At 48.3% G+C, this 14040-nt stretch overlaps 1 protein-coding gene across 2 annotated transcripts in view; it reads left to right on the forward strand.

Moving 5' to 3' along the window:
- Positions 1-917: 917 nt before the first annotated feature.
- Positions 918-14040, forward strand: part of PCMT1 (protein-L-isoaspartate (D-aspartate) O-methyltransferase) — a 40074-nt gene continuing 26951 nt past the window's right edge. The window contains exon 1 of one of the 2 annotated variants that reach the window (XM_084284848.1): positions 918-1259. In XM_084284848.1, the coding sequence (XP_084140974.1) occupies positions 998-1259 (262 nt within the window). In that variant the 5' untranslated portion in view covers positions 918-997. The remainder of the gene's footprint in view (positions 1260-14040) is intronic. The other variant, XM_084284849.1, reaches the window with a different exon arrangement.

Here is a 14040-nt window from a genome sequence, read left to right on the forward strand (position 1 = left end):
AGCTAATTTCTTGCCAACAGCCTCTCTATGTGAGAGCAATGCAGTTTGCTTATGTCTCACAACAGAAAATGTCTTTTGCATTTAAAACAATGAAGTATTTTTTTGTGTGTATTTTTTTACAATGTCTGTTTGTTCTCTGTACTTGCTGCCCTTTGGGAATTCTTCTAACTCCAGGGCTTCTCTCCTTCTCTCTTGGCCCACGGGGTATAACAAGGAGACCCTTTATATTCTGGGACAGACTGTAGGGCAGCTCCCAAGAGATGCCTGGAGAGAAGACAGATGCTGAATACAGAGTGAAGCAGCAGAGCCGTCTCTGGGTTTGAAAGAACCAGATGGGAAGGGTCTGGAGACCCGGCATGCGCACTGGGCGACTGCCAGCTTTGCCATGCACGGCGTGCTAGCCAGGAAAGCAAATTCCCACGTTCTCCTCGTTTCCTTTACCTAAATTAACCATTGTGGGACGGGCGGTGCGTGTGGGGCAGAGATGGAACAGCCTCGTCCCTCCCGGGAGGGGCTCTCACAGGGAAGACAACATTATCTGCGTCTCCTAGGGCGGCGTGACAGGCTGTGCGCGTCCTTCTACCAGTGACGCCTTTACACAGCGGTGATGTTTGAATGTATGGCTGCGGGTGACGCCGTTAATTTATTAAGCTGGCAGCTCGGGGTGCCGCCACCCCCGCGTCGTTCCGGCGGTTTAACGCGCGCGGCTCTGCCCCGTCAGCAGCCCCCCTCAGCCCCCGCGCCGCCCGCCCTCCCCACCCGACCAATGGCAGCCGCCGACACGTAGGCCTGCCCCTCCCGCTCTCCCCGCCAACCAATCGGCGCTCTCCGTGCGGAGCGCGGCGCGGCTCCGCGCCCCGGATTGGCTGCGGCGCACGGGCGCGCGGGTTACCGCCGGTAGCGATCGGCGGCCGCGTCCCGGAGCGCGTCCTCCTCCCCCTCCCTCCGCTCCCCGTACACCCCCGAAGCGCCCCCGGCGGCGCATGCGCGCTTCCCCATGGCGGGCGCGCGGGGCGGCGGGCGCGTGGCCCCTCCCCCCGGCGGGCGCGCGGCGGCTGTGGCGGGAGGAGGAGGAGGAGGAGGAGGCGGCGAGGAGGCGGCGCCTGTGTCGGCGCTGGAGGTTGTGTCCTTCCTGGGCAAGCTGCTGTGCGCAGTCGCGGCGCTGAAGGCGGCCCTCTACCTGCTGCGCAGGGTGTGCCTCGCCATGGCCTGGAAGTCGGGCGGCGCCAGCCACGCCGAGCTCATCCACAACCTCCGCAGTGAGTCGGCGGGCGGCCCCGAACGGCCCCGAACGGCCCTAACGGTCCCTAACGGCCCCTAACGGTCGGGGGGGGGCGGGAGGAGGTTGAAGAGGAGGCGGCGGCTCGCCGTGCCCAGCCCCGGGGAGGCCGCCGGGGGAGCAGAACGGCCCCGGGGGGCGTGAGGGGCCGCTGGTCCCCCCTCGTCCCGTCCCTGCCCCGCTCCTCACGCCCCTCAGGAGCCGGTTCTCCGGCAGGGGGGTGGCAGCGGGGCCGGCCGGCTCCCCAGCCCATCCCAGCAGGCGGTGGTGGCAGGGTGGTTACAGAGGACCTGGCGGCGAAACGCGTTTGGTGGCTGCAGGAAGCAGTGGCGGTGTCTTTCAACGCATGGAGGCTGTTGAGGGCTTTGCAAATAATAATAATAAATAATAATAATAACAAAAAAAAAGTTAAGACTCGCTATAGTCAGAACGCAACAGCAATTCCTGAAGGAATAGGAAAGCAAGCTGAAATTCTAACATTATAATCTCAAAAATGCCGATTGCTGGTAATTCAGTCAGCATTTCAGAAAATCGTACTCTGTAACTTTTACTCCTCTTGTTCTGCATCCGAACCCCAAATATTTTGAGCGATATCAAATTGGACTGGGAATAAAGCGCTGCAGAGGCACAAGTGCTGTTGATCTTGCTGCAAGGTTGTGTTGCTGACCGCTGTTTTGTTGGCGTGAGTGGGACTGCAGTGACGGGGCAGGGCTTTGCCAGGGCTCAGCAGTTGCAGGGTGAAGACCAGAAATGTCAAATAGGAGTTCTCCAGGTAAGGGGAGAACTTGTTGCTGAAGCTGGAAAGAGTTTAGGAAAAAGTGCTGTTTCATGTGGCATGTAGTTCTGTTAGGCGTGCTTTCAACAAACTTAAAAAAAATCCTGGGCTACAGAAGGACTGAGATGTTCTGGAGGATTCCATTTCAATAGTAGAGCCCTCAACGTGTTTAACTTTCTCTTCTAAAAACAGCTAAGCAGCACAGCATCTCTAGCATCTTTATACTAGAAATAATGCAAGTCTGATGGGGCTAGTTTGATGCTCTCCGAGCGTGAGGTATCTCGTGTGTGTGTGTAGCTTAGTAACTGAGTATGTAATTTGCATAAATTAAAATAAAGGCAGTGTCTCCCATTGTAGTGGCATAGCGTGTTTTCTTCTGCAGCAGAGTCTGGCTGAGTTGTGCTCGCTCCTGCTTTTATGCCCCGTTTTCTCTTTAGTGTGCTCATAGAAACGCTTGTGAGGGAGGCTGTGTTGTGAGACCGGGTCCCTTTCTTATCAGTCCCCTTGGCAGAAAGCAGAGGTTTAAGCCCCTCAGCATTCGTAAGCTGCTGTGCTGGTAGGTCTGGAGAGGCAGTGACCGTGGCTGTGGGTGTAAGTGGGCTGGGGAGAATGGGAGCTTCTTGAACTGGTTCTGCCTCTGTACGAAGGCATCAATGGAAGACTCCCGGAGGCTACGCATTCTTCTTTAGAACAGCCATATAGACTGTGCTTTATTACAGGGTGCTATTGACAGCTCTTCACGTCTCTGTTTTGTGGCAATGGAGCTCTAGTTTGATGAAGTTACATTAACGTACCCTCCTTTCACTGTTGCCTTAACTATAGCGCTGGCTTGTTCTCTGATGGGAACAAGGGGTGTGTGAGAGCAGTGCTAAGTGCCTGTGTATATTGCATGCAGATTTAGACGACTGCTTTTACAAGCCTCGTCTTTGTTTTCGTGTCTTAAAAGGGGTAAGTTAATGAAGAAGGCCCTGGAACTCTGCATGCTTTTCAGTGCATACTTGGAGACAAGTGACTGAGGAATCTTGTGTGGCTTTTGGTTTTGTTTGTTTTGATTTGTAGCTGTTTATTGTGTGTTCTTGCACCATTAATTTGAGGCATCATAGACATACAATTTGTACAACATGCAGAAAGAGCTTGCTTAAATCGCGCTCTGCACAACCAGAGCGCTGTCCCTGTGTATGCTGTTTTCTCAAGGTGTTCAGCTGCTTTGTTTTCAAGTGGTTTGCAAACTACTCCTCATGGAAAAAAAATCCTAACGTTTTGATGTTTCAAGCATGAGAGTTATTGTTAAAAGATATTTTTCACCTTTATGGGGTAATTATTTAAGCCTTTGCTTTTTACCTGCTGGAAATAGCTGAGTACCTGTCTTCAAAATTGATCAGACTTTACCCCTAAAAAGATTGAAACAAAAATCGTTTAAGAAGCAGCACTTCTAGGAAGCTATCTAAATGAAGATTGCTGGAGAGTTACAGATCGTACTGAATGCAGAAATAGTTGGCTGTGTTTAAATACATGGCTGTGGCTGGAGTTCCTTTCTGTTGTGAGCCTAGCATATGTGGATGCTGAGAAAATAGGAAAAGACTCGGTAACAGGTGACTTACTTGCTGTTACATTGCTTGGCTGGGGGTCTTTGGATCCTAAATCTTTATCTTCTCCCCCCCCCCCCCACCCCCCTATATCTTCAGATAGCCACCCTTCTCTCCCTGTTGGGTCCTTTTAATCTCCTTCTGTTCCTCATATCTGGGCTCTTGCCAAGTCCTGTTGCTCTACACACCACCGTCTTAGAAATCAGCTTGTCTTCTTCACCTGCAGAACTGAAAATTTGGTTCCCGTCCAGCTCTCAGTCCATCAGAGCTAATTAGGTTCCTTCATCACACCTTTCGTTCTCTCCTCCAGTGAACACGGGGTGCTGCAATATGACAATCTGTTTCCTTGCTTCTCTGATCGTGTCATGCCACTGGTGTTACAACCAGCTAAATATACTGTTGAATCCGAGTGTTCAGGTTTGAATGTGCAGGTGAATTAACTTGGACGTGACCGAGGTGCTGCATGGTGTTGTTAATTGCCTTTGTGCCTGTTTGCTGCTACGCTCTGTTCTCTTCCTCATCTAATAGCCTTGGATCAGAAAAGTTAGCAATTGCAATTCATGAGGTACTGCAGATTCCATAGAGTGTGATGGCTCGCTTCAGGCACAGATTCCTAATTTTTCAGCATGAATGATGTTTCAAAGCAGCGTTTATTCAAATATTGTTGGGCTTTGAAAAGTCTATTCTTAGACGTGAGAAAGATATTTCTGAGTGTTTTCTTATATGTTAAATAATTAAAAGTCGTATCTTTCAAAGCAAGCTTCATCCTGGCGAAGGCTTATCAACAGAGAATCCATGCCTTTGCTGCAGACACTTTTCTGCTTGCTCAGAACAAGCCTCCTTTGTGGAGGGGGGTGAGCTGCCATGAACATGAAGGCGTTGCGTGTGGCCTTGCTGAGCCTGAGCTTGGTTCTGCAAGAGCTGACCATGGTTCTTCTGAAGGTTGTGCTTTCCTGCTGTGTCATTCCTCTTGGTTCAGCCAAAGCTCTTCCACAACAGACTAATTTAGGTCGTGGAAGGGTAATGTAACTGGGATGAACACGGAGAAGGGAAATAGCAATCGATGAAACCAATAAAAAAACACTTAACCCACATTTAACACCTACACGGTACAGGCAATTATGCTGCCTATTGCACGTGTTCAGTGAACAGGCTTCCTTGCAACATGCGTGCAGTGTTGAGGCTTGCGTGACTAAGCATTGTAACTCAGGGCAGGATAGTGAAACAGTCAGAAATTATTTTTTATTAAAAATCAGTGCATCCATTGGTATGTTACTTTAAAGATGCAAAAAGTCAATTCAAATTTGTTAATGGTTCTGGTGGGAAATCTGTGGCTCTAAGAGGGAGGCATAAGAAATGGTAACAGAAAGGAAAAATAATGGACAGAACATTCATTGTGTTTTATTTGTGTGAACTAGGACTGTGTCCCTAACTGGTTGTCTGTTGGCATCCCCTAAATGTTAGACAAAGTGTTGATATGAAGTTATAAACATGCCTCATTCTTTCCCACAACAACCCCAAAATTCAAAGTCTGAATGCTCAGTCATACAAGGAAAAAAGAAAGCTATGTTTCTGGCTACTTTTTTATATCATAACATTTTAGAATCAGTCACTTTAATTTAAAAATATTTAGTTCTTTTGCTTGACTGAAGGTATGTTTTTGCCTCTGGTTTGGGTTTAATGGCGTAATACTATTTTTCTGGTAGTCTGAAGCTGCCTAATAACCCACAGTAGAATGGAAATAAGTCTTGCAAGTCTGTCCTTTGCAGGTGATTACCGTTGCTTGTGGGCATGTTAAAAATGGGAATTTGGTAGGTTTTAATTTCAATATAACTCCAAGTTTTTCTTTCAATGCTACTGTTAATGTAGTACAGAGAACTCATTGAGGGCTATTAGTAAGCTTGGGAAGAAACTGTGTAGTGCTGCTGTTCTTCTGACTGATGGTTTCTGTGAATATAGTACCTCAAAGCCATGTTTGTTACAGTAACACTTCAGGTGAATTTTTTTCTTGAGGTTCATCTTACGCCTTTGATTTGAATTACCAAAGTTTGGCAAAAGCAGAGTAAACTTTTTCAGAGGCTGAGACCAGTGTTGTTTTTTCAATGACATCTTTCCTGTTCTGGTTGACTTACGTTTAGAGACTTCAGAGCCTGAATACTGCAACGTTGGACTTGAACACAACATAGATTTTAATGCTTGCACTGTCAAAAACTAGAAGAGAGAAGTGTACAAATAGGACTTCAGAAGTTCTCCCTCATTTCTGCTAGTATGACAGCTCCATGTGATTTTGTACCTAAGTGCTTTATAGTCTGTAAATGTTATATCAATATATAGTTTTGTCTCTAGCTTGGGATATTTTTGGGACATGTCTTTCTCATGGTTTTTAGGTGCTTCAGCTTGGTGGTCTTCCTTTGTAATGCAGTTGCTGTGGAGCAAGAGGCTGCAGTCAGAACTGCCTTTTGCCGTTCCTTCACAAGAAATTGATGACAGCTTTCATCCCTGGGAAGCTAGTTGGTTCAGCATAGGGTACCATGCTTGGATGCTCTGAGAGTTCGTGTCACGTTTTGCTGATGGTTTTTACTTTTTTTGATCTTCCCTCAGCTATCACATAGCACTAGCGCCTGTTTTAATGAAACACCCTTCAAAGTAACCAACAGCCGATGTGGTCTGGCTGCTGGTTTTGACAGCATTGCCTTTTCTGAAATCAGGCCAGCAAATCTGATGCAGAAGTTGTGAGATGTGCAGCATCTCTGCTCCTTGAAGACCTGCTAAAGCTCCTGAAGTAGCCTTGCCTCCAGCCTTACTGTGAGGAGAGCTCCTTATCTGCTTGTCCTACCCAGCTATATTTATCTGAACTGCTGCAACATTTTTTTTTTATATTTTTTTTTAACTACTGGTGGCTGTTGCTACTTTGTGTTGAACTTGGTTTTGACGCCCCCTGTGACTTGTAAGTGGAGATCAGTCCCCCTAAATGCAGAGGGATCAAGATGTGCCTGGAAGTGGTCTCCCTCATCTGCACCCAGTCTGTTACAGTTTATTGGAAAATGTAGTTCTGTTCTTGCAGGCTGAACCCTAACTTAAAGGCACTTCATTCTTTCACGTGCTCTCAAAAGCTGCTTTGCTCAGACAGATGCTGATGTAGATTGACTGATGTCGTGTTTCAAGAAACATGACAGCATTATGGGTGGTGTTTGGGGTAGAGATACACGCTGTAGAGGTGTAAGGCAAGAACTAGCCTGCCTTCCTCCACCCTATCCACACGGGAGAAACTTGTTAATACCTACTTTGCAACATTTTTCTCAAGTATGAGGGAAAGATACAGCTGCAGTTAAATGTGCCTAAACTAGTCATTTGCAGACTTTCAGATCCGTGGATAGAGAACTGTTACCTGTGATACCAACCTTCCCATTTTGGTTTCAGAGATGGTCATTATTAAATAGACAAGGAGTATTCAAATAAAATAGAAGGGAAATTTTTGAGGGTAAGCTTGTATTTAGATCTTGAGGATCTATACTAGTATGTTTAGCTGTTGGTTCCCATGTGGTTTCACCTGTGTTTTGCTTAGCTTTGTTTATTTATTGCTTCCTCTTAGGGATTTTCTTGAGATTCCATCTTTTGAGTTTAATTTCTGGGCTGCAAGGTTAGCTGTGGTGGTCCCTTCCTTTCTTCCCTCAGTCTTTGTCATTGTTCTGTCTCTGAGTTACAGTCTCAACCGATCCCATCCAGTTAGCCCTGTGCAGTGTTTGGTTTGAGTAACGTTTCTGAGCCTTGTCCTGGTGACAGCAGACCTGCAGCTGAACATATGAGGCAGTTACTCTCTAAGGTGTAAGCAAAGCACAAGAGACTTGTATGTATGAGTGGTTTAAAAACGCTCTTTTGCAAACACCTACTTGGTTTCTTTAGCACAAAGAAGTTTGTATGTTTTGGGACCAGTGTCCTTTATTGCATCTCCGGGTGCTGATCCATCACTTCTTGTTCAAAGTGCTTTCTTTGTGTTCATGGTTTACAGTGAAAGCTTACTGTGCTTGATACTTAAATAAAACTCTGTTAACTGAAGTGGTTTCTTCCTCATCTTTTTGTTTCTTCTCCCTAGCAAAAAGACCCCAACCTAAAAAGCAGCTCTCAGTTGAACAGCCTTGAAAATCAAGCTGTGCTTCTAGCCCAGCCTGCTCTCTGTTGGAAAGCTGCTGGCTGGTTTGGATCGTTCAGGTGGAGCCCTCTGAAAACTGTTAGTTGTCACTGAAGTAATCTACTGCATTTCACCTTTTGCCACGCTGCGCTGTAATTGCTTTGCATCATGCGTTAAGACCTCTATGCTTGTGAAATGTCACTGCTTCACTGACAGGTTGTCTCCGTAAGTGCAGTTCTTTGCAGTGGTCATGGAGAAAGTCATCTGGGGAGAAACTGAGCGATGCTCATGCTGAAATAGCCCCACAGTAAATGGTTTGGGGATCCTCATGAGCATATTGTTTGTGTACAGCCACCACCAGGAGGTGTTTGAGGTGTTCCTGTGCTGCGACAGGCCATTGCAGCTGCACCATCTCTGCGTTGTGTAGTGAGCTCATGCAGCAGCAGACATCCTTTTTGTCATCCGGGGGCTAGTATCAGCATAAGTGTTGACTGCTGGTATTTTCTGGGTAGGTTGGAAGCTTGCTTGATCAACAGTCAGGACTCATCAGTGAAGTAGGCGTTTCCTTGAAAGATAGGCGCTTCTGCAACTTATCTGTTGCTCAATAAAGAGAGAAGTGGTTTTCTTGGTGCAAGTCCATCCGGTCTTGTCAGGCTTAGCTCTTTCCTTGCTCCCTGACAGCCAGCCGTCCGGTTTCCCAGCTTACATTCAGCAGCAGTATATTTCCACCTTCAAGCACAGGGAGCTCTTCTGTGAGTTCTGTTCCTGTTTTCCCGGTGTTATTCATGGAAAAGAAGCAGACCAGAGTTTTCAAAACATGCTCCAATTATGTCAAGCTGTCAGTGCTGCAGCCTCCGCGCAGAATAACTCCTGAACTCTGCAGGCCGTGCTTTACTATTAAGTGGTTACCTTTTGGCGCCAGCTCTTTCCCTCTTAGGGGTTGTGCTGGTGTAGCTAAAAGGGATTACATTTGATTTCAGGCTCTAACCTAGTTTGTTTGTGTATTAGCTTTTGCTTACAAACACTGTATAATTTAATAGCTGATTTGTTTGCAGTGGTGGTTACAAAAGCCTCAGAACCCAGCAGTCTGCTTGAACTGCAGGAAGAGGTCTCCTGTGCGTGTCATCGCTGGAAACAAAGTCAACTTATATGTGCTCAATTGGGATTGATTTTCCTCTGAGATAGAACTTCCTTTTAAGATATACAAAACATTTTGCATTGGTGTTTGTCCTGGTTTCAGTTAGCACAGAATTAATTTTCTTCCTAGTAGCTGGTGGAATGCTGTGTTTTGGCTTAGAATGAGAAGAGTGCTGATAACACCCCGATGCTTTAATTGTTGCAGAGCAGTGCTTATACTAAGCCAAGGACATCTCAGCCTTTGCTCTGTCCTGCCAACGGGCAGGCTGGGGGGTGCAGTAAGAGCTGGGAGGGGACAGACCCAGGACAGGTGACCCAAACTAGCCAAAGGGGTATTCCATACCATCTGACGTCATGCTAAACAATATATAGGGGTGGCTAGCCGGGGGGAGGGGGCCGGACTGCTCGGGGTTAGGCTGGGCATCGGTCAGCGGGTGGTGAGCAATTGCATTGTGCATCACTTGTTTGTACATACTATTATTACTTTCGTATTATCCCCATTGTATCATCATTATTATTATTGTTATTATTATTTTTGTTATTTTTTTTTTTTTCCTGTCTTATTAAACTGTCTTTATCTCAACTCACGGGCTTCACTTTCCATTTCTCTCCCCCGTCCCAGAGAGGGAGGGGGGAGGGTGAGCGAACGGCTGCGTGGTGTTTAGCTGCCGGTCGGGTTAAACCACGACAGTCTTTTTGGCGCCCAACGTGGGGCCCGAAAGGTTGAGATAACGGCAGATCTGATCAGAGTGTGTTAAACTAAAATTGGTGTAAGGATTAGACCTGCTTAATAGTCACTTGTCATGATGCTGATTGCTTTAATCACAACTCTGCTGCGCCTGTTTTCCAAATTGAGTATTATAGTACATTATTTTCCGTATTTGCTCTCTGTAGTGTTGTTTCTCCTCTCCGGGCCCTGGTTTCAGACCATTATGGTACTAAGTGTTATAGCAATGGCTTATGAGACGATAAGATATCTGGTCATGACTCTAACTTGGTATTTATACTCAGTAACATCGTGGACTCTGTACTTTGGAAACAGCATCTTGGGAACTATTAGCAATTATACCTATTGTTTTTCTCCATTAGAGAGTCAATCTGTGGAGGGGAAAGGGGAGGATATTTTTCCTTACTTGCTTACTCTCCCTTTCTCCTTCACCACCCCTGTATCCTCCTGGGTCACTCTGCCTCCTCCTCTCTCTCTCTGCCTTCCTCCTTCACCACCCTCTTATCCCCTGAGCTTGTCACAATAGCTCTCCAAGATATTGAATATTTCTGGAATACTCAGAATACCATAGTCTTGTTGTTCTGCCTCATGAATGCACTTCACATTCTGCTTAAAGTTAAACAACTACTTATGAAGCTCATCCGGAGATCTGCCCGGAGGCAGTATAGTTGTGGGTGGCAGGGAGTATGGGTGGATATGGGCAGGCATCTAGAGCAGTTGGCACCCCCAGTGTGTTGGAAATTCACCCCTGAACAATGGCAAAATCCTCAAAAACTGGCAGAATGCTTGAAAAAAAGGTGTAATGATTCTGGCAGTTCCAAAGTAACACAAATCATTGTAACATGCTGGGGCCTGGCTCATGCCTATCGAGCTGCCATTGATACTGCTGTCAACTTAGTGACAGACCCTGCGGCCACTCCAAACCCTGTGACAGATCCAACGGCCACTGTGACCCCTACGGTGGATTCTGCAGCCGCTCCAGTCCCAGCTCCTGCAGCCGCTCCAGTCCCAGCTCCTGCAGCCGCTCCAGTCCCAGCTCCTGCAGCCGCTCCAGTCCCAGCTCCTGCAGCCGCTCCAGTCCCAGCTCCTGCAGCCGCTCCAGTCCCAGCTCCTGCAGCCGCTCCAGTCCCAGCTCCTGCAGCCGCTCCAGTCCCAGCTCCTGCAGCCGCTCCAGTCCCAGCTCCTGCAGCCGCTCCAGTCCCAGCTCCTGCAGCCGCTCCAGTCCCAGCTCCTGCAGCTGCTCCAGTCCCAGTTCCTGCAGTCGCTCCAGTTCCAGCTCCGGCCGCTACTCCAGTCCCAGTTCCTGCAACTGCTCCAGCTCCAGCTCCTGAAGCCGCTCCAGCTCCAGCTCCTGCAGCTGCTCCAGTCCCAGTTCCTGCAGTCGCTCCAGTTCCAGCTCCGGCCGCTACTCCAGTCCCAGTTCCTGCAACTGCTCCAGTCCCAGCTTCTGAAGCCGCTCCAGCTCCAGCTCCTGAAGCCGCTCCAGCTCCAGCTCCTACTGCTGCTCCAGTCCCAGCTCCTGCAACTGCTCCAGCTCCAGCTCCAGCTCCTGTAGCCGCTACAGCTCCGGTTCCTGCAACTGCTCCAGCTCCTGTAGCCGCTCCAGCTCCTGTGGCCGTGTCAGAGAAACGAGCTGTAGCAGTGCAAGTTGACCCTGCAGAGGGCATTCCAACCCCTGTGGCAGACCCTGTAACAAAGTCAGAGAAACGAGCAGTAGCAGTGCAAGCTGCCCCTGTAGAGAAGGTGAAAATATGGTACAGAAATTCAAGTCGTTTAGAACGCAGAGAGTCTTCTGCCAATCCAGGTAAGGCTTCTGCCAAAACTAAGTATAGAGATGACGAAGATGATGACGACGCTGGGCCGTCAAGGATTCAGGAGGAGGAAGATGAGGATGCCGAAAGAGCAACAGTAACTACCCGAAGCCTAAACGAGCGCGAGCTACGAGATGTGCGAAAAGATTTTGGTCGCTGTATAGGTGAGCAGCTTGTCACCTGGCTGCTCCGGTGCTGGGACTCTGGAGCCAATTGTGTGGAATTAGACGGCAGGGAAGCCAAGCGGCTGGGATCCCTTGCTCGAGACGCCGGCATTGACAAAGCAATTGCAGATGGAGCACGACCCACCAGCCTCTGGAGGCGTCTCCTCTCAGCTGTGAGGGAAAGGTATCCCTTCAAGGAAGATATTTTATGTCTACCAGGCAAGTGGACCACTATGGAGAAGGGAATCCAGTACCTGAGGGAATTAGCCGTACGGGAAGTGATTTATGAGGATCCAGACCTCAATCAAACATCCACAGATCCAGATGAAGTCAAGTGTACACGACCCATGTGGCGGAAGTTTGTACGGAGTGCACCATCATCATATGCCAGCTCATTGGCAATAATGGCCTGGAAAGAGGATGAGGAACCCACAGTGGGTGAAGCGGCTAAACAACTCCGGCAGTACGAAGAAAGTCTCTCCTCTTCCTTACAGGCCTGCGTCTCAGCTGTGGAGAAACTTTCTGAAAAGGTTCACCAACTTGAAGAGAATCTATTGTCCTCCCCACCTGAACCAACCAGTGCCCACCGACCAAAGGAGAACACTTGGGAGAAACTTTCTGAAAAGGTTCACCAACTTGAAGAGAGATTATTCTCCTTCGCACCTGTACAAAGCAGTGTCTCAGCTGTCAGGGGTAGGCGTTCACCCACACAAGGAAGACGATATGGTGGGTACTCACCCCGTGCCACCCTGTGGTTTTACTTACGAGACCATGGAGAGGACATGAGAAAGTGGGATGGAAAATCTACCGCGACCCTAGAGGCACGGGTACGTGAGTTGCAAAAGAAAACAATCAGGAAAAAGGGATTCTCCGAAAAGTTTGCTGCTCCAACTTCCAGCAGACAGTCCTTCAAACACAGAAACGAGGAAGATTCTGACCAGGATTAGGGGGGCCCTGCCTCCAGCCAGGGGGAGGAAAGGGACAATCGAGTTTATTGGACTGTGTGGATTCGATGGCCTGGCACATCACGCGCACAGAAGTATAAGGCTTTAGTAGACACCGGTGCACAATGTACTATAATGCCATCGAGCTATAAAGGACCAGAGCCCATCTATATTTGTGGAGTGACAGGGGGATCTCAGCAGTTGACTGTATTGGAGGCTGAAGTGAGTCTGACTGGGAATGAGTGGGAAAAGCACCGCATTGTGACTGGTCCGGATGCTCCATGTATCCTTGGCATAGACTATCTTAGAAGAGGATACTGCAAGGACCCAAAAGGGTTCCGGTGGGCTTTTGGTATTGCTGCCTTAGAGACAGAGGGCATTAAACAATTATCTACCTTGCCTGGTCTCTCAGAGGACCCCTCTGTTGTGGGGTTGCTGAGGGTCGAAGAACAGCAAGTGCCAATTGCTACCACAACTGTGCACCGGCGGCAATATCGCACCAACCGAGACTCCCTGATTCCCATCCATAAGCTAATTCGTCAATTGGAGAGCCAAGGAGTGATCAGCAAGACTCATTCACCTTTCAATAGTCCCATATGGCCAGTGCGAAAGTCTAATGGCGAGTGGAGACTAACAGTGGACTATCGCGGCCTGAACGAAGTCACGCCACCACTGAGTGCTGCAGTGCCGGACATGCTGGAACTTCAGTATGAACTTGAATCGAAGGCAGCCAAGTGGTACGCCACAATTGATATCGCTAATGCATTTTTCTCCATCCCTCTAGCAGCAGAGTGCAGGCCACAATTTGCCTTCACTTGGAGGGGAGTCCAATATACTTGGAATAGGCTGCCCCAGGGGTGGAAACACAGCCCTACCATTTGCCATGGGCTGATCCAGTCTGCACTAGAGCAGGGGGAAGCTCCTGAACACCTGCAGTACATCGATGACATTATTGTGTGGGGTGACACAGCAGAGGAAGTTTTCGAGAAAGGGAAGAAAATAGTCCAAATCCTTCTGAAAGCCGGTTTTGCCATAAAACAAAATAAAGTCAAAGGACCTGCACGGGAGATCCAGTTTTTAGGAATAAAATGGCAAGATGGACGTCGCCAAATCCCAATGGATGTGATCAACAAAATAACAGCTATGTCTCCACCAACTAACAAAAAAGAAACACAGACTTTCCTAGGTGTTGTGGGGTTTTGGAGAATGCACATCCCAAATTACAGTCTGATTGTAAACCCACTCTACCAAGTAACTCGCAAGAAGAATGAGTTTGAATGGGGCCCTGAACAACGACAAGCCTTTGAACAAATCAAGCAGGAAATAGTCCATGCAGTAGCCCTTGGGCCAGTTCGAACAGGACCAGATGTAAAGAATGTGCTCTACACTGCAGCCGGGGAGAACGGCCCCACCTGGAGCCTCTGGCAGAAAGAACCTGGGGAAACTCGAGGTCGGCCTCTGGGGTTTTGGAGTCGGGGATACAGAGGA

This window comes from Netta rufina (genome assembly GCF_964035555.1).
Source record: "Netta rufina genome assembly, chromosome: 3".
NCBI classification, from domain to species: Eukaryota; Metazoa; Chordata; class Aves; order Anseriformes; family Anatidae; genus Netta; species Netta rufina.